Below are 24,125 nucleotides of genomic sequence, written 5' to 3' on the forward strand. Positions count from 1 at the left end.
AATACTTTACCAATCTCTTCCATATTTGGCATGTAGGTACCTTGCATGGACCTCTACCTTTTGATGAGGTTTGAGGTCACTGGGGTGGGTCAAGGTCACAGAGGCTAATAGTAGATTTTTTTAGGTGGTTATTAACACATAGATTGACAAAGCGCATCATCTGGGAGCATCCATCAGTTTCACTGATATTCTTGTTATTAATTCAAAAGCAGAAAGTAGAACGAAGTGGTACAGAGTTTAAGCACTATGCGTACTCGTCAACTGAAGGTAAAAATGTTCGTAAACAACACTTTATTAGAAATTGGATGGGTCGAATTCCGGATGGCTCGAATTTTTGTTGCCGGTCCCGACAAATTCGAGCCATCGAGTTTCGACTGCAGATATGTCAGATGGTTAAGTCCAGCTGTTATCTTTCAGCAAATGATATGCCTTCAGCGATTGAGCAGTCATCAATGGACAGCTATCGACAGAAACTGTCAGTCATCATTTGCAGCCTCCTGACAGGCCTTCGGCTCAAAAGGACTCTGACATGAAATCAGACAATGGTATGTTTGTGTGTGTGTGTGTGTTTATGTAGCACACCAAAAGTGCTACATATTAAGCAATCATGTAGTTAATCACCTGATGTTATCAGTTTTCTGGCCTATAGCTGTTTTTAAGTCGTGCGTATTTTCTTTTTTGTCATGCATACTTTACGCAAATACGCATCTTATCTGGCCCTCTGGCCTATAATATCACTTTAAGCAATCTTGTAGTTAATCACCTAATGAAATCCGTTTCCTGGATTACAGTAGTTTAAGTTTAAATTCATGTAAAGAACACTGCAGCAACAGCCCATTGATATTTATATTGAACACATCTGCCAGTTGTGAAAGATAAAATAGATGTTTCAGATTGTAAAATCCAGCTGTTATCTTTCAGAAAATGATTTGCCTCCAGCGATTGAGCAGCCATCAATGGACAGTAGTGCTGAGCTATCGACAGAAACTGTCAGTTATCATTTGCAGCCTCTTGACAGGCCTTCGGCTCAAAAGGACTCTGATATGGAATGGTATGTTTGTATGTGTGTGTTTATGTAGCACACCAATCGTGCTACATTTTAAACCGTTTTATAATAAAACACCATATGAAATCAGTTTTCTTGCTTATAGCTGTTTAAGTTTAAATAAACTCAATTTAATAACACTGCAGCAACAGCCAATTGATATTTATATTGAACACATCTGCTAGTTGTGAAAGATAAAATAGATGTTTCAGCTGGTAAAGTCGAGCTGTTATCTTTCAAAAAATGATTTGCCTCCAGCGATTGATCAGCCATCAATGGACAGTAGTGCTGAGCTGTCGACAGAAACTGTCAGTTATCATTTGCAGCCTCTTGACAGGCCTTCGGCTCAAAAGGACTCTGATATGGAATGGTATGTTTGTATGTGTGTGTTTATGTAGCACACCAATCCTGCTACATTTTAAACCGTTTTATAATAAAACACCATATGAAATCAGTTTTCTTGCTTATAGCTGTTTAAGTTTAAATAAATTCAATTTAATAACACTGCAGCAACAGCCAATTGATATTTATATTGAACACATCTGCTAGTTGTGAAAGATAAAATAGATGTTTCAGCTGGTAAAGTCGAGCTGTTATCTTTCAAAAAATGATTTGCCTCCAGCGATTGATCAGCCATCAATGGACAGTAGTGCTGAGCTGTCGACAGAAACTGTCAGTCATCATTTGCAGCCTCTTGACAGACCTTCGGCTCAAAAGGACTCTCATATGGAATCAGCCAATGGTATGTTTGTGTGTGTGTGTGTGTTTATGTAGCACATAAAACGTGCTACATTTTAAGCCGTCTTTTAATAAATCACCATATGAAATCAATTTTCCAGCTTATAGCTGTTTAAGTTTAATTAAATTCATTTGAAGAATACTGCAGCAACAGCCCATTGATATGTATATGGAACACAACTGCTTGTTGTGAAAGATCAAATAGATGTTTCAGATGGTAAAGTCAAACTGTTATCTTTCAAAAAATGATTTGCCTCCAGCGATTGATCAGCCATCAATGGACAGTAGTGCCGAGCTGTCGACAGAAACCATCAGTCATCATTTGCAGCCTCCTGAAAGGTCTTCAGCTCAAAGAGACTCTGATATGGAATCAGGCAATGGTATGTTTGTGTGTGTGTGTGCTTTTGTAGCACACCAAATGTGCTACATATTAAAGTGATATTATATGCATTTTTCACTGTTGAATTGAGCTGAAAATAATGAACAGGTCAAAAGAGTTAGTTTAAATGTGGTAACTGACCAATTATCTGCCATTCATCTTTCTACCAGTTGTTTATAAAAAGTTTATATTTTATTCGATATTTTACATGACTCACCCAGTCCTCTAAGCCGAAATAATCCGTAAAACAAAATAGTGTCTTTGTGTCGAATGAATGAATCTGCACTAACACTAGATTTAGATTCACATCGTAAATCGAATCTTGTGTGTCATCAGTTGTCAAAACGAAAGTACTGTTGATGTTTAAATGCATTATTTTTCTCTTTCTGGGATATTGTTTTAGTATGTTGATGCTGCATTAACAAATATAAGTGTATATGAAGTGAAAACACCAAAAATAAACAACGGTTGCGATAGCCACCTATAAACTGTAATATGCCTATAATACAGCTCCAGATAATTTTTTCAGCCGAGGGGTATTTCACTCATGAAATTTTTAATTGATGAGTAAAAATCAAAATCTGATAATTTTAAGGAGTAACTTTGTTCAAAGGATCAGAATTAATAATACACTGTACATGTAATGTTAACTCGCTATAACAAGCAGTTTGTACACAATAAAGCAATCACTTTTGTTTTATTTAACAGTTTTTCTGATTTTTTTTTGCCCTTGGCTTATAAGCAGCCATTAATCCCTTTTTTCCGTCTTGATTTGGCAAGCCACTGTTTAGCACACACTGTACAGCCACGATCAAAATCTAAGCTTGGCCCACAAAACTTGTTCATTATATGTGTATTTTGGCGCCATTTAAAAAGGTGCTTGAAGGTAAAAGTTTTTTCCATAGTGCCACACAAGAGATCAACTGATAGCAAAAATTATATGCTTGAAGTTGGGCGATTCGGGTTTTATCGAATGTAATGTCAAATGTTTTCACCATGAGCGTATATCGATGCTCAACATTGCAGCGGGGAGCCCGTTGTATCAACATCGGCCTCTATCGTGGGCCAACATGAAATGATACTGTTCTGACTGAGGAGTAAATGAGGTCGGGAACCACATTCTATACATAGATGGTGATATCACTACATTTTTACCGGTGAGGACACAGTATCGGAAACCAGTCATGTTTACATAAATTTAACTGCATGTATAAACGGTTAATACGCATTGAAATTGCACACGATGCGTTATCCGAATTTAGTCAGGAGTTTTTTTACTCAACAAAATTTTAAGTCGTGCGTATTTTCTTTTTTGTCATGCATACTTTACGCAAATACGCATCTTATCTGGCCCTCTGGCCTATAATATCACTTTAAGCAATCTTGTAGTTAATCACCTAATGAAATCCGTTTCCTGGATTACAGTAGTTTAAGTTTAAATTAATGTAAAGAATGCTGCAGCAACAGCCCATTGATATTTATATTAAACACATCTGCCAGTTGTGAAAGATCAAATAGATGTTTTCGATTGTAAAGTTGAGCTGTTATCTTTCAGAAAAAGATTTGCCTCCAGCGATTAAGAGGCCATCAATGGACAGTCGTGCAGAGCTGTCGACAGAAACTGTCAGTCATCATTTGCAGCCTCTTGACAGGCCTTCGGCTCAAAAAGACTCTGATATGGAATTAGACAATGGTATGATTGTGTGTGGGTGTTAATGTAGCACACCAAACGTGCTACATATTAAGCCTTCATGTTTTTTGTTAGCTCTATTTTATAGCCGAATCACAAAAAGTATACTTTTTCCCAAAATTTGCTTTAAAAATTCCCCATTGGGAAAAAAGCGCTTATGACATAGTCTATTTCGATTTTTAACAAAGCGTAGCCTGATCCAGTCTTGCACAGTTTTTAGCTCGACTATTATATATAAAATATACATAGTGGAGCTATCCTACTCACCCTGGCGTCGGTGTGAGTGTTAGCATGAGCGTAAGCGTGAGCGTGCAAATGTTAAAGTTTGCGTACCACCCCAAATATTTCCTATGTCCCTTGACATATTGCTTGAATATTTTGCAAACTTCTTTACCAACTTGACCCCAATTTATAAACAAGAATGACAACTGTATCAAGCATTTTTTAAGAATTATGGCCCTTTTTCCATTTAGAGTATGCATATTATTGATAAATCTAAGCTAAATTTAGCGTACCACCTGCAATATTTTCAATGTCCCTTGACATTTTGCTTTCATATTTTGCAAACTTCTTAAACAACATGACCCCAATATATAAACAAGAGCAGACAAATGTATCAAGCATTTTGTAAGAATTATGGCCCTTTTTATGCCCCCTTTCAAAGTAAAGGGTTCATGTAGTGATCGGACTGTCCATCTGTCTGTCAGTCCTTCCGTCACACTTTGCGGTTAGGTTTTGAAAAATGCTAATAACTTTTATGTCCCTTGAGATATAACCTTCAAATTTGGTATGCATGTGTATATAGACAAGGCCTTTCCATATGCAATTTTTTTTTTACCCCTGAGACCTTGACCTGGAACTTAGGGTCCGCGTTTAGGTTTCGAAATCTGCGTTTAGGTTTAAAAAATTGCTCATAACTTCTATGTCCCTTCAGATATAACACCTGCAATATTTTCAATGTCCCTGGACATTTTGCTTTCATATTATGCAAACTTCTTAACCAACATGACCCCAATATATAAACAAGAGCAGACAAATGTATCAAGCATTTTGTAAGAATTATGGCCCTTTTTATGCCCCCTTTCAAAGAAAAGGGTTCATGTACTGATCGGACTGTCCATCCGTCTGTCAGTCCCTCCGTCACACTTTGCGGTTAGGTTTTGAAAAATGCTAATAACTTTTATGTCCCTTGAGATATAACCTTCAAATTTGGTATGCATGTGTATATAGACAAGGCCTTTCCATATGCAAATTTTTTTTTACCCCTGTGACCTTGACCTGGAACCTAGGGTCCGCGTTTAGGTTTCGAAATCTGCGTTTAGGTTTAAAAAATTGCTCATAACTTCTATGTCCCTTCAGATATAACCTTCATATTTGGTATGCATGTGTATATGGACAAGGCCTTTCCATACAAACACACATTTTTAGCCCTGTGACCTTGACCTTGAACTTAGGGTCCACGTTTAGGTTTCAAAATCTGCGTTTCTGTTTCGAAAAATGCTCATAACTTCATCAAAGCGTTTATAGGGGGCATATGTCATCCTATGGTGACAGCTCTTGTTGTCTTTGTAACTGAATATTTTGTAAAATTTTGTGTTTAGATCCACTTAACTTCTAAAGTATCAAAGCTATTGCTTTCAAACTTCAAATATTTTCTTACTATCATTAGGGTACTGTATCTGGCAAGTTCAATTGGACCTTGACCTTTGAATGACCTTTACTCTCAAGGTCAAAAGAATAAATTTTAGTTAAATTTCCATTTCTTCTTCATTTATGATCACCCCAAAAAAAATTATTTTGAAAGATTGTCCAATAAATGACCACACCCCACATTATACCCCCCTCACCCCCCCCCCCCTACCCTACCCAAAAAGATTTTTTTTCTATGAAACATGGTTAAAGAAAAATAATATTTATTTACTTTATTTTTGAACGACCGTCCAAACTTCCCACCCAAGCTATTGCTATCAAACTTAAAATTAAATCTTATTAGTTTGTTTTATGTCTTTACAAATGTTCAATAGATTGTGGAAAATATACCTGATCTATTATCTTGACCCTATTGAATAATTTGAACAATTTCCCTATGATGGCTTACGTTATGCTGTCAAGCACTGGAATAGTTGACCGCGCTGTCCTCTGACAGTAAGATTTTACCATGATTTGCATAACGTCTGCATTATTCCTGTGCCCGATATTATCTGTGTTGTTCAGGCTCTTATTATATTTCTGATAAAATTTAAGTGTTTTGTGATTCGGCTGAGTGGAAAACAAGTATGTTACACAATTTGAAATGTTACGTGAAAAAGATTCCAAAGCAAAAAAGTGGCCAAACAAAAACTGTTGATTTTTTTAAGCAAGCATCATTAAATAAAGTAACATTCAAACAATGCAAAGCGCTGACTGATATTCAACATGTTGAAACTAGGGAAATTAGTTTGTGACTGAAGACTTTGTGTGAGCTCTCTATGTGGAAAACTTTAGCATGATGGTGTTTGTGGTGTTTGGGATTAAAGATGTTGAAATCTTTCATGTAATTTTAAATCACAATTTATTTTCCCAATTTCTTGAAATGCTAATAAAATTCCCAATTTCAAAGCCATGGGCTATCTTCCCAAAATGCTTAATAAAACCCTGGCCTTCTTGTAACAAATCACCTGGTGAAATCAGTTTTCTGGCCCATAGCTCACCAAACGTTCTATATTTTAAGTTGTCTTGTAGTTAATAACCTGATGAAATCAGTTTTCTGGCTTATAAGCTTTGCTGTTAAAGTTTAATGAAATTCATTTCAAGAATACTGCAGCCCATTGATAAAATATCAAAACAACTGCTTGGTGTTAAAGATCAAATAAATAGATTTATTAGATAGATAAGTTGATTTTAACATGAAATGCATAGATTTGCATGGCAGCATGTTATATACATGCAATAAATAATAAAAACAATCTGCATGTATAAACAAAGCCATGTCAATCAACAGCATATGTTAAGGATTGCACAAAAAGGGGTTAGCCATTAAACCCTTATTTACATAGATGTTCCAAATGGTATAGTAAAGCTGTTATTTTTCAGAAAATGATGTGTGTGTGTGTGTGTTTATGTAGCTCATCAAACGTGCTACATTTGAAGCCATCTTATAGTTAATCACCTGATGAAATCAATGTCTGGTTTATAGCTGTTTAAGTTTAACTAAATTCATTTAAAGAATGCTGCAGCAACAGCCCATTGATATTTAATAGGGATGGCAAAACTATTTGAATATTCGAAAATTCAATTGAATCGTCTGTATTGGAATTGCAGAGTTGGCATTTGAATATTTGCAACCTATTATTTCAATCGATTTTGTGCTTTTTAATTAATTACCCACAAGCTGCTAATTAATGACCCACAAGTTGCTTACTGAATACATCAACAATAACAACTAATTGCGAACCAAAATTAAAAGGGATTAACATGTTTGATAAGACACTCTTCCTGTCAAACTGACAACATGCTGTTATCAGAAGAAGGGGTATATTGTTTTGCTGGATGTTGGTCGGTCTGTCTGTCGTTGGTTGGTCTGTCAGTCTGTCTGTTTGTTGGTAGACCATTGTGGAACACGTGTGTTTGTTTATGTAGCACACCAAACGTGCTACATATTGAGCCTCCTTGTAATCAATTGCCTGATGACATCTGTTTTCTGGCTTATAGATGTTAATTTGAATTCATTTTAAGAGTACTGCAGCTACAGCCCATTGATATCAAATATGACCCCATCTGTATGGGAAATGGCATTAGACTGTTGTATGTTTTAGCTCACATGGTTAGCTTTTGTTATACCAAGATGTCCATAGACTTAAAAACTCCAGGCTGAATTTAATTTTAATCTTCATATTCATACAAAGCCCATGTAATATTATCTCATTTCTGTATGTACCTCCATTAAAGTCTACATTGTAGGTATATTAGTTTGAATACTCTATAGTCGAGCATTATCTATTAAATGGACAGCTCTTCTATAACATTTGAATTAATTGTCTTCATGTGATAAAATCGTGAGTCATTCCATACATAAAAAGCTGAGGAAATCAGTTGCCTAACCAAAAGCAGAAGATTGAGAGAACATTTATGAAGAATACTGAAAGGGCTTATTTTTGTTAATTGATTTTGGCATTCTCTAGTGTCCTCTACTGTAGCAGATAACTTTATCTGCAAGTGACAGTAGGGTTGTGCCTCAGATAAATGTCCTATGGCCTTCTTGTTAAATAAGTGTGTGTCTGTATCTGTATGTGGTTATGTAGCACATAAAAAGTGCTACGTGTTAAGCATCCTGTTATGAATTAATTTTTTTGGCTTAAAGCAGATAAAGTTTGTATATAGAATGTTCCTGTAGAATACTGAAGCTTCAGACAATACATATTTGATACATGCATTACATCTGTTTGTTTGAAAGATAAAGACATTGCTTTCTCTTTATCAAGCTCATTCCATTATACATAACATCTGTTTTAGGCAATGAAGTTGTTGATGATTCAGAGTCTGATGTGGGATCAGAAATTTGGCCATTTCCATTTCTAAGGTAAGTCAGCTCTCCTATCATTTATTGGGAACATTGTGTGCTGATGGCTTAGTCTGTTGTAATTACCATAATCTGAAAGGCTCTGTTTGAGCTATAGTGTGTTTTTTATGTCATCCAATTTGTCATTGATTGCTCTAAATGAAAACTCCTCGGCAACCGCTTTGCCAACTTTATAGTAACGACATGAATAATCCTTGTGTGGTCTGTCACCCAAATAGCAAGGACCATTCCCCTCTATTGCAAAAAATGCATATTAGCTGCCAGAGCTGAAAAAAAGAAACATTCACAACGTTTCCTGAATTGCTTGGGCCAAATTAAAGCAAGAACTATCACAAGCAACGAATTGTGTTTATTAAATTGCCAATCCAGCATTGTAAAGTCTGGAAACTAAGCACATATTTGAATATAAGCATATCTGGAAAATAAGTACTGTGGTTACTGTACCAATGTTTAGTTTGCACTTGTTTGGTTAACAGGTCCAGGAATATCCAAATTCATGAACCAGATGAAAAGGATGAATTCGAAGATTGTGATGACAATGTTCTGGATCCAGATTATCACCCTGAAGAAGACTCGCAGGAAAGTGATAGTGACTGTGGCAACCTGAGAGATAACTTTGGTAAGTTCTCCTTGTAGTGTGAAGTGAAAAGTGGGCAAGGAATAAGATTTAATTTAAATGTTTTCTACAGTATGTGCAAATGAGGTGTAAGGTCAGTGTCACATTATTAAAGGTCATGTTCAGTTTAATTATGTATCTAGTGTACCTTTTAACGGTTTTAAGATTCATATTCTTCTCAAAGATTTTTATGGGTCAAGAATTTCTAGTTGACCTTCTTGAAGCACCTTCATAGATAGACACTTGGACTGCTGCATGTGACTTAGAATGAAAACTTAACTTGGGATTCTATCAAAAAGGGCCATTATTTGGCTTAAATGCTTGTTCCAGTATGCCGCCAGAGCTTAAAACATTTATTGATTGAATTTTAAAATTGTTCATGTCAAGTGAAAACATGGCCACGGAAAGGGTGGTTTGTCATTTTCCATGTATATATGTAGTAAATAAAGCCAGTGAACACTCTAGAAAAACTGTTCTTATGGGTATTAAAAATATGGCCACCACAGTGGGTACGGTAATTTTCTAAATAAGCCTAGTGTAAATACTTTGGAACACCATCTTTTAAAGTCAGTCTTACCAATGTTTTGAAATATTTGCTGAAGAGTTTTAATCATTGCTTCTTTCCATCTCAGTCTCTCAGTTGAGCGACCCAGGGCCTATTGGCCCTTTTGTTAACTATATGTGTATATGACATTTTTAGCTCCACTATTATATATGAAATATATATAGTTGAGCTATCCTACTCACGTCGGCGTTTCTGTTCCCGTTAGCGTTAGCGTGCAAATGTAAAAGTTTGCGTACCACCCCAAATATTAGCTATGTCCTTTGACATATTGCCTTTATATTTTGCATACTTCTTTACCAACATTACCCCCAATCTATAAACAAGAGCAGACAACTGTATCAAGCATTCTGACAGAATTATGGCCCCTTCTATACTTAGATAATTGAACATTTTGCTAAAATTGCCATAACTTCTTTATTTATAATCACATTTGATTCATACTTTGACACCCACATTAAACCCCCCCCCCCCCCCCCCTCCATGATGGCTTACGTTATACTGTCAAGCACTCGAATACTCGAGCACACTGTCCTCTGACAGCTCTTGTTTTTTTATGCATCACACCAAATGTGCTACATATAACTAATCCATCTACTTGTTCCCCACAGAACAGTGAAAGTAAGCAATAGGTTTGCAGTGTAATATTTTCAGCCATCATTTTAATAGATGGTCCTGGGCCATGGTTAAATTTTTCTGTACAATTAGCAAATGGTTACATGTACATCCAGTTATTAATTTGTTTTCTGCATTTAAAAAAATGGTATGTAGATATAAAACAAGATGATTCTTTGCATTTTGCAGTTCATCCTGTATATTTATCAAGTGGTTATGTGCAGATTACAAGACATGAACTCGTTCTGTACACTTGTCAGGTTGTTATGTAGATGCATGAGATTGTTCTTTGCATTTGGCACTTAATGCTGTACATATGCTAAAAACTTTTTTGGTTGAAACTTTTGACATGCATTGATTAAAATAGATATTTTAAACTGCAGCCCTATATAATATGGCTCTGTATATATTACCTAGAAATGTCTTTTTATATGAAATCGAGAAAATAACAAATAATAAAATAAATGACGAGCTTTGGCACCTATTGGCGGCGCTCTTGCCTCTACTTTTTATGCCCCCAGTAGGGTGGCATATAGCAGTTGAACTGTCAGTCTGTCTGTCAGTCCTAAACTTTAACATTGGCCATAACTTTTGCAATATTGAAGATAGCAGCTTGATATTTGTCATGCATGTGTATCTCATAGAGCTTCACATTTTGAGTGCTCAAAGGTCAAGATTATTTTCACAAGGCAAGGAAAGTTATACAATCAAAAAATAAAAAAAATTGATTCAAAGCGGCGCAGTAGGGGGCATTGTGTTTCTGACTTGTTATCTATTGTTATCCATGTTTTCATATCTATTTCTAAAACAGGGAAAACAGGGAAAAAGAAACAGGTGCATAGACCATGTTATTGTCAAGAGAATGCTGCATTGCTTGATGCATTTTCCTCCTACCTAGTCCCGAACTGCAGGCATCTACCTAGGGAAAACGGGAGATAATGAAAGTTCAGGACAACTGCAAAGCACTTGGAAACAGAACATGGATGAACATCAAGTATCAGCTGAAATAATGCAGTGTAAAATTTGAGTGTGATTGACACTTGATAAAACTTAGGAGGGGCATTTCTGAAATTCTGAGAATGTGTGCATATATTGTTAACTACTACAGCCTTCTCCCTCTTTAGACTTAGAAAATCAGAAAAATAGATAAGAAGTCTGCACCAGGAAGGTGATACTCTTGTTTTTGTGATTGGATGAATAACACATTTGGGAAAAAATTATGTTAAAGAAATATTCAATGGGACATCATCACATGGGTTTTGGGTCCTGATTCTATTATTGTTTCCTGTCTCATATTATTTGATTGAAATATTTTACTGATTGTAAAGTATTGTGTAAGGCAAATTCAAGAGTTTGTATGTACATGATGTATGTAAAAATATGTGTATGAGGGTCATTTAAAAAGTCTGCAGCATTGCCATATTTTTGTAATAACTTATTTAAAGGTATATATGTACGTTTGTCTGTCAGGTCAATCTTTTGAGTGCAACTACTACAGTTTTGCATGGATGGCTTTCAAATTTGGTAGAGCAACTAGACATGATGTAATTAATTATGTTTGATCAATAGTGTCGTATTTTAAGAACTGTTGCAGTCTTTTCCAATACCTCTTGTATAAGTGTATATATATGTTGTTTTTTTACATTAAAGTTAGAACACCCATTCATTTAATATAGGCTGATAAAGAAAGAAATTCAGCAATTTATCCATAACCCTAAGACTTAGGGCTTTGATACTTTGTGTGTGTTTTTCTAAGTTGGCTCACCGATTATTGTCTTCTACCGGTTTCACCGGAGGGGACTTGTGGTTTGTGCTCTGTGTGTCTGTCTGTCTGTCGGTCCATCACACTTTTCTGGATCCTGTGATATACTTTAAAAGTTCTTCATATTTTTCACGAAACTTGAAACATAGATAGATGGCAATATAGATATTATTCAAATCATTTCATTTTGTTCCTACATCAAAAATTCTGGTTGCTATGGCAACAAATAAAAAAATCAATAAAAATTCTGACAATTGTGGAGCTGGTATGGGACATATATTGCTTGGCAGTAGTCTTGTTTAACATAAGATGATAAAGAAAGAAATTCAGCAATTTATCCATAACCCTAAGACTTAGGGCTTTGATATTTTTTGTGATTTTTATGTCCCCCACCGCTATATTGTTTTTGCCCTGTCGGTTGGTTGGTTTGTTGGTTGGTTTGTTTGTTTGCCCCAACTTTAACATTTGCAATAACTTTTGCAATATTGAAGATAGCAACTTGATATTTTGCATGCATGTGTATCTCATGGAGCTGCTTATTTTGAGTGGTGAAAGGTTAAGGTCATCTTTCAAGGTCAAATATATAGCTTCAAAGCGGCGCAAAAGGGGACATAGTGTTTCTGACAAACACATATCTTGTTTTGTTTAAGTTGGCTCACCCATTTATTTAACAAAGTCTGATGTAGAAAGAATTACAGCAATTTACCAATAACCCTAAGACTTAGACACATGTTATCATACCTCACAGAATATGCCAATGCACATTTCACCTAGGCCTATAATGCAGAACTCTGTATTATTTATATTATGGGGCTAAGTGACTGTTTGTAATAAAAATATGCCATGAAACTTCTGAAAAAGAACAAATGTTCAACCATTTAACAATGTTTTTCTATTATATATCAATTTTTCAATAGTTACACTATATACATGCTGCTTGAAATTTGCTGTACTGATGATACATATAAACTGTACTTTAATTATTGTTCAAATGTTGTTCCCATTGTCCAGTCTTTTACAATGTAAGGTATTTTTGTATTGGTAAGAAACATTAAGAATTATTATGGACAGGTGTTGCTAGTTTCAGTATAATGATAATTTTGAATTTTTTTTTACCAATGTAATAGGAACCTCATATGACGAATTTTATGTTATAAAAGAACAAAATGAAGATAAACCGCATGCTCAAATGTGAAAACCGCTATATCTTTCCTGACACCAAAATAATATGCTCTTGAAAAACCTTGAAGCAAAACTTTGTATAGATTTAAAGTAACGAGAATTGTGATGTTATTAACATTGTGTTCATATTCATATTCTGATGTTATTTTGAAAGGTAAAACATACTTAAAATGATATATTTGTATAGCTGATAGTTGAAAGTCCTCTAGTGTGTCAAAATATAAAAGAATTAACGTATGTTATTGTCATGGTTTAAAATGCTACGAATGATATTATTCTTTTATAAAGCGTACTGCCCAAAAATATACACTATGTCAATAGTCACTCTGAAGATTGACTCCATGTATATCTTTATATGTAACACGTTTTATATTGAACATTTGGTTAAATGTTTTAAGACATCTTTTTTATTAATCTTTCTAAAGGCAGTGAAAAGGTATTATACCTTAGCATTGGGCTGTGTAAAGCTTGAGCATTGGCTATAAATCAGTTACTGAAAGACAACAATCCTTTAAAATTAATCCCTTATGCTGGCTGTTACGATAGACTGCACATGTTTTCGACTTTGGCAATTTTGATATTGTTGGATAAGCATTTACCACAATTAAGGACGTGCTCCTGTTGTTTTTTTCAAAGTTGTAAGTCTAACATAGTTTTTAGTTTAACATAAGTTTATGTTTTGTTATTATAATGCGAAGGCTTTTTATGCCCCCGAAGGAGGGCATTTAGTGATTAGACTGTCCGTCTGTCTGTCCGTCCGTCTGTCTGTCCGTCACACTTTTGCGTTAAGGTTTTAAAAAATGCTCATAACTTCTATGTCGCTTCAGATGTAACCTTCATATATGGTATGCATGTGTCTATGGACAAGATCTTTCCATACGCACAATAATTTTGACGCCTTTGACCTTGAACTTAGGGTCTGCGTTTAGGTTTCAAAATCTGTGTTTAGGTTTCAAAAAAACGTTTTTCGGGGGCATATGTCTTCCAATGGATACTGCTCTTGTTATTTATTGAACCTTAACTTGTTTGTGTTAAAATGATAAGAAAATTCAAGCCTTAGTTTCTTTCTGTTGTTTTATGTATGGTATTATAAATTGCATTTTATTATTTAATAGCTCGGCTTTTTCGGAGAAAACCTGAGGTATTGTCATAGCCAGCTCGTCGTATCGTCCGCCGTCCGCCGTCCGCCATCCGCGTCGTGCAAAAACTTTAAACTTGGCTCTAAAATCAAAGTGCTTCCACGTACAACTTTGAAACTTCACATGTAGATGCACCTTCATGAGTTCTACATGCCACACCCATTTTGGGGTCACTAGCTTAAAGGTCAAGGTAACTGTGACCTCTAATATAAAACTTTAGCATAGGCTCTAAAATCAAATTGCTTCCACTTACAACTTTGAAACTTAATATGTAGATGCATCTTGATGAGTTCTACATGCCACACCAATTGTGGGGTTACTAGGTCAAAGGTCAATGTCATTGTGACCTCTAATATAAAACTTTAACATAGGCTCTAAAATCAAATTGTTTCCACCTACAACTTTGAAACTTTATATGAAGATGCACCTTGAGGAGTTCTACACGCTTCACCCATTTTGGGGTCACTAGGTCAAAGATCAAGGTCATTGTGACCTCTAAAAAAAAATCTGACAAGCACTCGTAGCCGAGCGTTGCACCCGTTATGCGGTGCTCTTGTTTATTTTTTCAAAGGACCATGACTGGAATAAAAGCTGATCTCTCATCTCGTCTTGTGATTATTTCATTTAGGCTCACAGAGAAAATAAATTATTCTTAAACAGTTCAGTTATCAAAGAATAACAATATCCCGCCTTGTGTACTTACTTAAACCAGAGCAATCGCATTGTGATCTTACTGAATCTTCAAAATTGGCTCGCTGTCTTGAAGATAAAAATCTGCCTTTTTAGGCTTGGACTAGCTTTGTAGTTTATATAACTAGAAATATTTATCAGAACCCAAAGTCAGTTAATACGCATATAACAAGAGATGACTCTCTATTAACATGAGGTGATACTAATAATTAGTTAGGGGTGATCAATTTCCCTTATATTGCCAGAGGCTACTATTAGAAGGGTGGTCTTGTAACATGACAGAAATATAATAGTGTGAAACCCCATCCCCTTATTTTGGACCAGTGTACTGCGTACTGCATTCTTTTGACTTAGAGTACTGCAAACCATTAAATAGAGAAAACAAGGGGTATAAAATGCATTCATAGAAAAAATACTCTTCGGGAACGCTTGTTTATGATCGTGTTGATTGAAGCTGTTTCAAAATAGAACTTGGGAAGACAATTGCGCTCTTGATCTCTGCGTTTGCAAAGACGAAATAGTTGCGTTCCGACCCATTGCGTACGGCGTATACCAACCTTGAATATTTCGTACCACTAAGGTACGTTTCACTCTCAAATACGTGTTTAAACTTACCTGAGGTGGGCAGTGGTCCATCTTGTAAGGTTGTTCGAATGCTAGATAGTGAAGAAATTATTTCAATTATTATTTAAACCCAGACAATAAAAGTTCCGAGCCGGATAATTTCATATTGTGTGTTGATTTCGGGTGTTGCGAATGCAAACAAGTCTTTTTTCTGAGTAGCTGTTTTACCCGGCTTTCACCTTATATCACCTTTTACATAACGCCAGCAGACCCGAATGAATACAATTAATATATGCCATTGACTGATTTGAGCATCATTTTGCCGAGACATTCCATTGGCTGATTTGAGCATAATCCACTAGAACATTGGCAACATCACCGCGTTTTTTAGTTTAGGATGTAAACTGTTCAGTGTAGGTAGATGCGTACTACTCTCTACATCACCCCACATACACTTACTATATGCCTCTACAAAGCAAAGAAATTGCAAAAAAATGGCTGGAAATAAGGTTTTTTGTCACCAAAAAGAATTATAAAGTCACTGCTCATATAAGATTTCCTGGTCTTCTCCAGATGGTATTCATGTTTTCCAAACATGGTCATTAAAAACGCAAATTTCTCCACAAGAAATAGTTTACTGGAGAAACCCTGCTGAGAGGTTATTGCAGACATGTGTAAGTTTGTATAAATCCTTAAATTATTGTAGTGGCTTGCAAATTAAAGCAGTTTTTCTCCCCTAAATGCCTGAATATGGCCCATTTTGCCCGATCTTCTACTTCAGGGAGCCACATTTCTCTCATTTTTAAGAAAATTTGTCAGGATTTTTTCTACATGTAAGCCAATACCTTTGTTATCAATGTTAATACACAGTTGTTTCAAATTGGACTTGGAAAATTTTAATTTTTCCAATTTACTTACCCTATGTAAGTTCATGGTGAAATACCGAACACTGCTCCAATGAATTTACACTGCTCACAAGGTTTCGGGTTTCCTGGGGTATACATGTTCATACAAAACATACACTCACATTTTGGCCCAGTTACAATTACGCATTGCCGGTCAATTCCTTCCCCAAGACTTTCAGGATCAGTGTTGGGTCAGTAAATCGTCAGTGTAAGACGGAATGTACTATCAATAAATGCCTTATGTTGATAACACAGTCTTGCTTTTAAGATATAAAACTACACGAATTTTAGGGAAAGAAATGAATGAAAACCTATCGGTAAATGCCATTTGTCTTGTGAAACAAAACTACCGAAATATTAGTGTCCGTGATATAAGGGAAATCTGCAAGCCAGAATATGCTACCGACATTTGCCAGTTTGCTATACATAACACAGTTTGACTTAATAAACCACGTGAGGACATATATGATGTGATCTCACTTAGTAAAATTTGTATCTACGAACACTACTATGTGGTTTAATATACGTGCACATCATAACAAACATTTCATGCGGTGGATATGCGACTATTAAGTGAAAAAAGAAAACAACAATACTTAAATCTTTGTTTTTAAATTAATAACTTAGGAACGTAAATTTTCTACATTTATTTCAAAACCAGCATATACGCCAAATATATATCGAACCGCGTTTGTAGCTTGTTTTAAACGGACACACACATTCAAATGTAGCTCTTTGTGTATCACAATAACAATAATACAAGTAAATGCCAAAACGATTATCATTTTTCCTATCTGTGTAAGTTTCCAGTACATCAATCAAACGAATAGCAACACAGTCAGTTATCTTACACTTTAAGAATCGCTACATAACACGCCATATACGTGTTTGTGTGTGTTGAGACCCACACGTTTTGTAGCACAGTAACACACTCATGAAGCTTCGATATTAAGTTCTATGTAGCACCTGCACACTGGTGCTACTTGCTGCAGTAAAATTCGAGGTTTTGTGTATTGGAAGGAAATGCTTTCAGCCTTCACATCTTGTCCTTTTTGTGTTTCATATATCTACATTGAACTTTTTCCATAAGTCTTACCGCGGTAGTACGTAGGGAAACCAGTGTGCTACTTAAGCCGGTCTGTTGAGTAGGTGCTACTATGCACAGTATACACGTATGTGTGTGTGTGTGTGTGTGTGTGTGTGTGTGTGTGTGTGTGTGTGTGTGTGTGTGTGTGTTTATGTATCACACCAAAAGTGCTACATGTTAAGTAATCTTGAAGTTAATCACCTGATGAAATCAGTTTTCCGGCTTATAGCTGTTTAAGTTTAATCAAATTCATTTGAAGAATGCTGCAGCAACAGCCCATTGATATTTATATTGAACATCTGCTTGTTGTGAAAGATCAAATAGATCTTTCAGATTGTAAAGTCGAGCTATTATCTTTCAGAAAATGATTTGCCTCAAGCGATTGAGCAGCCATCAATGGACAGTAGTGCCGAGCTGTTGACAGAAACTGTATGTCATCATTTTCAGCCTCCAGACAGGCCTTCAGGTCGAAGAGACTCTGACATGAAATCAGCCAATGGTATGTTTGTGTGTGTGTGTGTTTATGTAGCACACCAAACATGCTACATATTAAGCTATCTTGTAGTTAATCATCTGATGGAATCAGTTTTCTGGCTAATAGCTGTTTAATTTAAAATTCATGTAAAGAATGCTGTAGCAAAAGCCCATTGATGATTATGTTGAACACATCTGCTAGTTGTGAAAGATCAAATACAGTCGAAACACAATGGTTCGAACTCTTTTGGCTCGAATTTCCGGTAGTTTCATATCCATATAAAATTTTGTCGAATGGCTCGAATTCGCAAGGCTCGAATTATCGGATGGCTCAAACTGTTGTAACAGTCCCGATCACAATTTTCACACGTTCTTTTGTTCCGATGGCTCGAACTCGCTTCGGGTCGCATAAACTTTTAATCGAATAGGACTGCTTGATTAAAGGAACACAATATTTAGTATAATACCGGTTTCAAACATGTCATCGACTCAATCGTTAATTGATTTGAGTAAAAGATGACATTGAATAAAATAAAATATTGGTACATACAAGTTTTAAATATATATTTGTTTTTTATGCTCCCCGAAAATTTTCGGGGATCATATAGTTGCCAGTTTGAAGTTCCTTCCTTACTTCCGTACTTCCTTCCGTCACACTTTTGTTACCATTTCTCATAGCACCTTCAATACTTTACCGATCTCTTTCATAGTTGGCATGTAGGTACCTTGCATTGACCTCTACCTTTTGATGAGGTTTGAGGTCACTCGGTCATAGTCAAGGTCACAGAGGCTAATAATAAAATACTTTTTCTGTCACACTTTTGCTACCGTTTCTCATAGCACCTTCAATACTTTACTGATCTCTTTCATATTTGGCATGTAGGTACCTTGCATGGACCTCTACCTTTTGATGAGGTTTTAGGTCACTGGGGTCTAGGTCAAGGTCACCGAGGCTAATAATATACTTTTTCCATCACACTTTGTTTACAGTTTCTCATAGCACCTTCAATACTTTACCGACATCTTTCATATTTGGCATGTAGGAACCTTGAATGGAACTCTACCTTTTGATGAGGTTTGAGGTCACTGGGTCAAGGTCACCGAGGCTAATAATAATATACTTTTTCCATCACACTTTTGTTACAGTTTCTCATGTCACCTTCAATACTTTACTGATCTCTTTCATATGTGGCATGTAGGTACCTTGCATGGACCTTTACCTTTTGATGAGGTTTGAGGTCACTGGGGTCAAGGTCACTGAGGCTATTAATATACTTTTTCTGTCACACTTTTTTTTACAGTTTCTCATAGCACCTTCAATACTTTACCGATCTCTGTCATATTTGGCATGTAGGTACCTTGCATGGACCTCTACCTTTTGATGAGGTTTGAGGTCACTGGGGTCAAGGTCACCGAGGCTAATAATAGAATTTTCTGTCACACTTTTTTTAAATACAGTTTTTCATAGTACACGTACCTTCAATACTTTACCGATCTCTTTTATATTTGGCATGTATGTACCTTGCATGGACCTCTACCTTTTGATGAGGTTTGATGTCACTGGGGTCAAGGTCACAGAGGCTAATAATAGATTTTGCCTTCAAACTTTTGTCACAGTTTCTCGTAGCACCTTCAATACTTTACCGATCTCTTTCATATTTGGCATTAGGTGCCTTGCATGGACCTCTACCTTTTGATGAGGTTTTAGGTCACTGGGGTCAAGGTCAAGGTCACAGAGGCTCATAATAGATTTTCCCGTCACACTTTTGTTACAGTTTCTCATATCACCTTTAATACTTTACCAATCTCTTCCATATTTGGCATGTAGGTACCTTGCATGGACCTCTACCTTTTGGAGAGGTTTGATGTCACTGGGGTCAAGGTCACAGAGGCTAATAATAGATTTTGCCTTCACACTTTTGTTACAGTTTCTCGTAGCACCTTCAATACTTTACCGATCTCTTTCATATTTGGCATTAGGTGCCTTGCATGGACCTCTACCTTTTGATGAGGTTTTAGGTCACTGGGGTCAAGGTCAAGGTCACAGAGGCTATTAATAGATTTTCCCGTCACACTTTTGTTACAGTTTCTCATATCACCTTCAATACTTTACCAATCTCTTCCATATTTGGCATGTAGGTACCTTGCATGGACCTCTACCTTTTGATGAGGTTTGAGGTCACTGGGGTCAAGGTCAAGGTCACAGAGGCTAATAGTAGATTTTTTTAGGTGGTTATTAACACATAGATTGACAAAGCGCATCATCTGGGAGCATCCATCAGTTTCACTGATATTCTTGTTATTAATTCAAAAGCAGAAAGTAGAACGAAGTGGTACAGAGTTTAAGCACTATGCGTACTCGTCAACTGAAGGTAAAAATGTTCGTAAACAACACTTTATTAGAAATTGGATGGGTCGAATTCCGGATGGCTTGAATTTTTGTTGCCGGTCCGGACAAATTCAAGCCATCAAGTTTCGACTGCAGATATGTCAGATGGTAAAGTCCAGCTGTTATCTTTCAGCAAATGATATGCCTTCAGCGATTGAGCAGTCATCAATGGACAGCTATCGACAGAAACTGTCAGTCATCATTTGCAGCCTCCTGACAGGCCTTCGGCTCAAAAGGACTCTGACATGAAATCAGACAATGGTATGTTTGTGTGTGTGTGTGTGTTTATGTAGCACACCAAAAGTGCTACATATTAAGCAATCATGTAGTTAATCACCTGATGTTATCAGTTTTCTGGCCTATAGCTGTTTTAAGTTTAAATTCATGTAAAGAACACTGCAGCAACAGCCCATTGATATTTATATTGAACACATCTGCCAGTTGTGAAAGATAAAATAGATGTTTCAGATTGTATAATCCAGCTGTTATCTTTCAGAAAATGATTTGCCTCCAGTGATTGAGCAGCCATCAATGGACAGTAGTGCTGAGCTATCGACAGAAACTGTCAGTTATCATTTGCAGCCTCTTGACAGGCCTTCGGCTCAAAAGGACTCTGATATGGAATCAGACAATGGTATGTTTGTATGTGTGTGTTTATGTAGCACACCAATTGTGCTACATTTTAAACCGTTTTATAATAAAACACCATATGAAATCAGTTTTCTTGCTTATAGCTGTTTAAGTTTAAATAAATTCAATTTAATAACACTGCAGCAACAGCCAGTTGATATTTATATTGAACACATCTGCTAGTTGTGAAAGATAAAATAGATGTTTCAGCTTGTAAAGTCGAGCTGTTATCTTTCAGAAAATGATTTGCCTCCAGCGATTGATCAGCCATCAATGGACAGTAGTGCCGAGCTGACGACAGAAACTGTCAGTCATCATTTGCAGCCTCCTGAAAGGTCTTCAGCTCAAAGAGACTCTGATATGGAATCAGGCAATGGTATGTTTGTGTGTGTGTGTGCTTTTGTAGCACACCAAATGTGCTACATATTAAAGTGATATTATGTGCATTTTCGTTGTTGAATTGAGCTGAAAATAATGAACAGGTCAAAAGAGTTAGTTAAAATGTGGTTACTGACCAATTATCTGCCATTCATCTTTCTACCAGTTGTTTATTAAAAGTTTATATTTTATTCGATATTTTACATGACTCACCCAGTCCTCTAAGCCGAAATAATCCGTAAAACAAAATAGTGTCTTTGTGTCGAATGAATGAATCTGCACTAACACTAGATTTAGATTCACATCGTAAATCGAATCTTGTGTGTCATCAGTTGTCAAAACGAAAGTACTGTTGATGTTTAAATGCATTATTTTTCTCTTTCCGGGATATTGTTTTAGTATGTTGATGCTGCATTAACAAATATAAGTGTATATGAAGTGAAAACACCAAAAATAAACAACGGTTGCGATAGCCACCTATAAACTGTAATATGCCTATAATACAGCTCCAGATAATTTTTTCAGCCGAGGGGTATTTCACTCATGAAATTTTTAATTGATGAGTAAAAATCAAAATCTGATAATTTTAAGGAGTAACTTTGTTCAAAGGATCAGAATTAGTAATACACTGTACATGTAATGTTAACTCGCTATAACAAGCAGTTTGTACACAATAAAGCAATCACTTTTGTTTTATTTAACAGTTTTTCTGATTTTTTTTTGCCCTTGGCTTTTAAGCAGCCATTAATCCCTTTTTTCCGTCTTGATTTGGCAAGCCACTGTTTAGCACACACTGTACAGCCACGATCAAAATCTAAGCTTGGCCCACAAAACTTGTTCATTATATGTGTATTTTGGCGCCATTTAAAAAGGTGCTTGAAGGTAAAAGTTTTTTCCATAGTGCCACACAAGAGATCAACTGATAGCAAAAATTATATGCCTGAAAATGGGCGATTCGGGTTTTATCGAATGTAATGTCAAATGTTTTCACCATGAGCGTATATCGATGCTCAACATTGCAGCGGGGAGCCCGTTGTATCAACATCGGCCTCTATCGTGGGCCAACATGAAATGATACTGTTCTGACTGAGGAGTAAATGAGGTCGGGAACCACATTCTATACATAGATGGTGATATCACTACATTTTTACCGGTGAGGACACAGTATCGGAAACCAGTCATGTTTACATAAATTTAACTGCATGTATAAACGGTTAATACGCATTGAAATTGCACATGATGCCTAATCCGAATTTAGTCAGGAGTTTTTTTACTCAACAAAATTTTAAGCCGTGCGTATTTTCTTTTTTGTCATGCATACTTTACGCAAATACGCATCTTATCTGGCCCTCTGGCCTATAATATCACTTTAAGCAATCTTTTAGTTAATCACCTAATGAAATCCATTTCCTGGATTACAGTAGTTTAAGTTTAAATTAATGTAAAGAATGCTGCAGCAAAAGCCCATTGATATTTATATTAAACACATCTGCTAGTTGTGAAAGATCAAATAGATGTTTTCGATTGTAAAGTTGAGCTGTTATCTTTCAGAAAAAGATTTGCCTCCAGCGATTAAGAGGCCATCAATGGACAGTCGTGTAGAGCTGTCGACAGAAACTGTCAGTCATCATTTGCAGCCTCTTGACAGGCCTTCGGCTCAAAAGGACTCTGATATGGAATTAGACAATGGTATGATTGTGTGTGGGTGTTAATGTAGCACACCAAAAGTGCTACATATTAAGCCTTCATGTTTTTTGTTAGCTCTATTTTATAGCCGAATCACAAAAAGTATACTTTTTCCCAAAATTTGCTTTAAAAATTCCCCATTGGGAAAAAAGCGCTAATGACATAGTCTATTTCGATTTTTAACAAAGCGTAGCCTTATCCAGTCTTGCACAGTTTTTAGCTCGACTATTATATATAAAATATACATAGTGGAGCTATCCTACTCACCCTGGCGTCGGTGTGAGTGTTAGCATGAGCGTAAGCGTGAGCGTGCAAATGTTAAAGTTTGCGTACCACCCCAAATATTTCCAATGTCCCTTGACATATTGCCTTAATATTTTGCAAACTTCTTTACCAACTTGACCCCAATTTATAAACAAGAGAAGACAACTGTATCAAGCATTTTTTAAGAATTATGGCCCTTTTTCCATTTAGAGTATGCATATTATTGATAAATCTAAGTTAAATTTTGCGTACCACCTGCAATATTTTCAATGTCCCTTGACATTTTGCTTTCATATTTTGCAAACTTCTTAAACAACATGACCCCAATATATAAACAAGAGCAGACAAATGTATCAAGCATTTTGTAAGAATTATGGCCCTTTTTATGCCCCCTTTCAAAGAAAAGGGTTCATGTAGTGATCGGACTGTCCGTCCGTCTGTCAGTCCCTCCGTCACACTTTGCGGTTAGGTTTTGAAAAATGCTAATAACTTTTATGTCCCTTGAGATATAACCTTCAAATTTGGTATGCATGTGTATATAGACAAGGCCTTTCCATACGCAATTTTTTTTTTACCCCTGTGACCTTGACCTGGAACCTAGGGTCCGCGTTTAGGTTTCGAAATCTGCGTTTAGGTTTAAAAAATTGCTCATAACTTCTATGTCCCTTCAGATATAACCTTCATATTTGGTATGCATGTGTATATGGACAAGGCCTTTCCATACGAACACACATTTTTAGCCCTGTGACCTTGACCTTGAACTTAGGGTCCA

General features: G+C 36.1%; 1 protein-coding gene across 16 annotated transcripts in view; it reads left to right on the forward strand.

Moving 5' to 3' along the window:
• LOC127881208 (cytadherence high molecular weight protein 1-like) overlaps positions 1-21,332 on the forward strand; it is a 33,372-nt gene extending 12,040 nt beyond the window's left edge. For 3 of the 16 annotated variants that reach the window (XM_052428917.1, XM_052428919.1, XM_052428921.1), the window contains 5 exons: positions 2,044-2,163; positions 3,718-3,855; positions 8,344-8,410; positions 8,887-9,029; positions 11,015-13,366. In XM_052428917.1, the coding sequence (XP_052284877.1) occupies positions 2,044-2,163; positions 3,718-3,855; positions 8,344-8,410; positions 8,887-9,029; positions 11,015-11,142 (596 nt within the window). In that variant the 3' untranslated portion in view covers positions 11,143-13,366. Of the gene's footprint in view, positions 1-921; positions 1,052-1,257; positions 1,416-1,621; positions 1,788-2,043; positions 2,164-3,717; positions 3,856-8,343; positions 8,411-8,886; positions 9,030-11,014; positions 13,367-21,281 lie in introns of those variants that run through there. The other 13 variants (XM_052428920.1, XM_052428926.1, XR_008049967.1 and 10 more) reach the window with 13 other exon arrangements.
• The last annotated feature ends 2,793 nt before the right edge of the window (positions 21,333-24,125 follow it).

This window comes from Dreissena polymorpha, chromosome 5 (assembly GCF_020536995.1).
Source record: "Dreissena polymorpha isolate Duluth1 chromosome 5, UMN_Dpol_1.0, whole genome shotgun sequence".
In the NCBI taxonomy this organism is placed as follows: Eukaryota; Metazoa; Mollusca; class Bivalvia; order Myida; family Dreissenidae; genus Dreissena; species Dreissena polymorpha.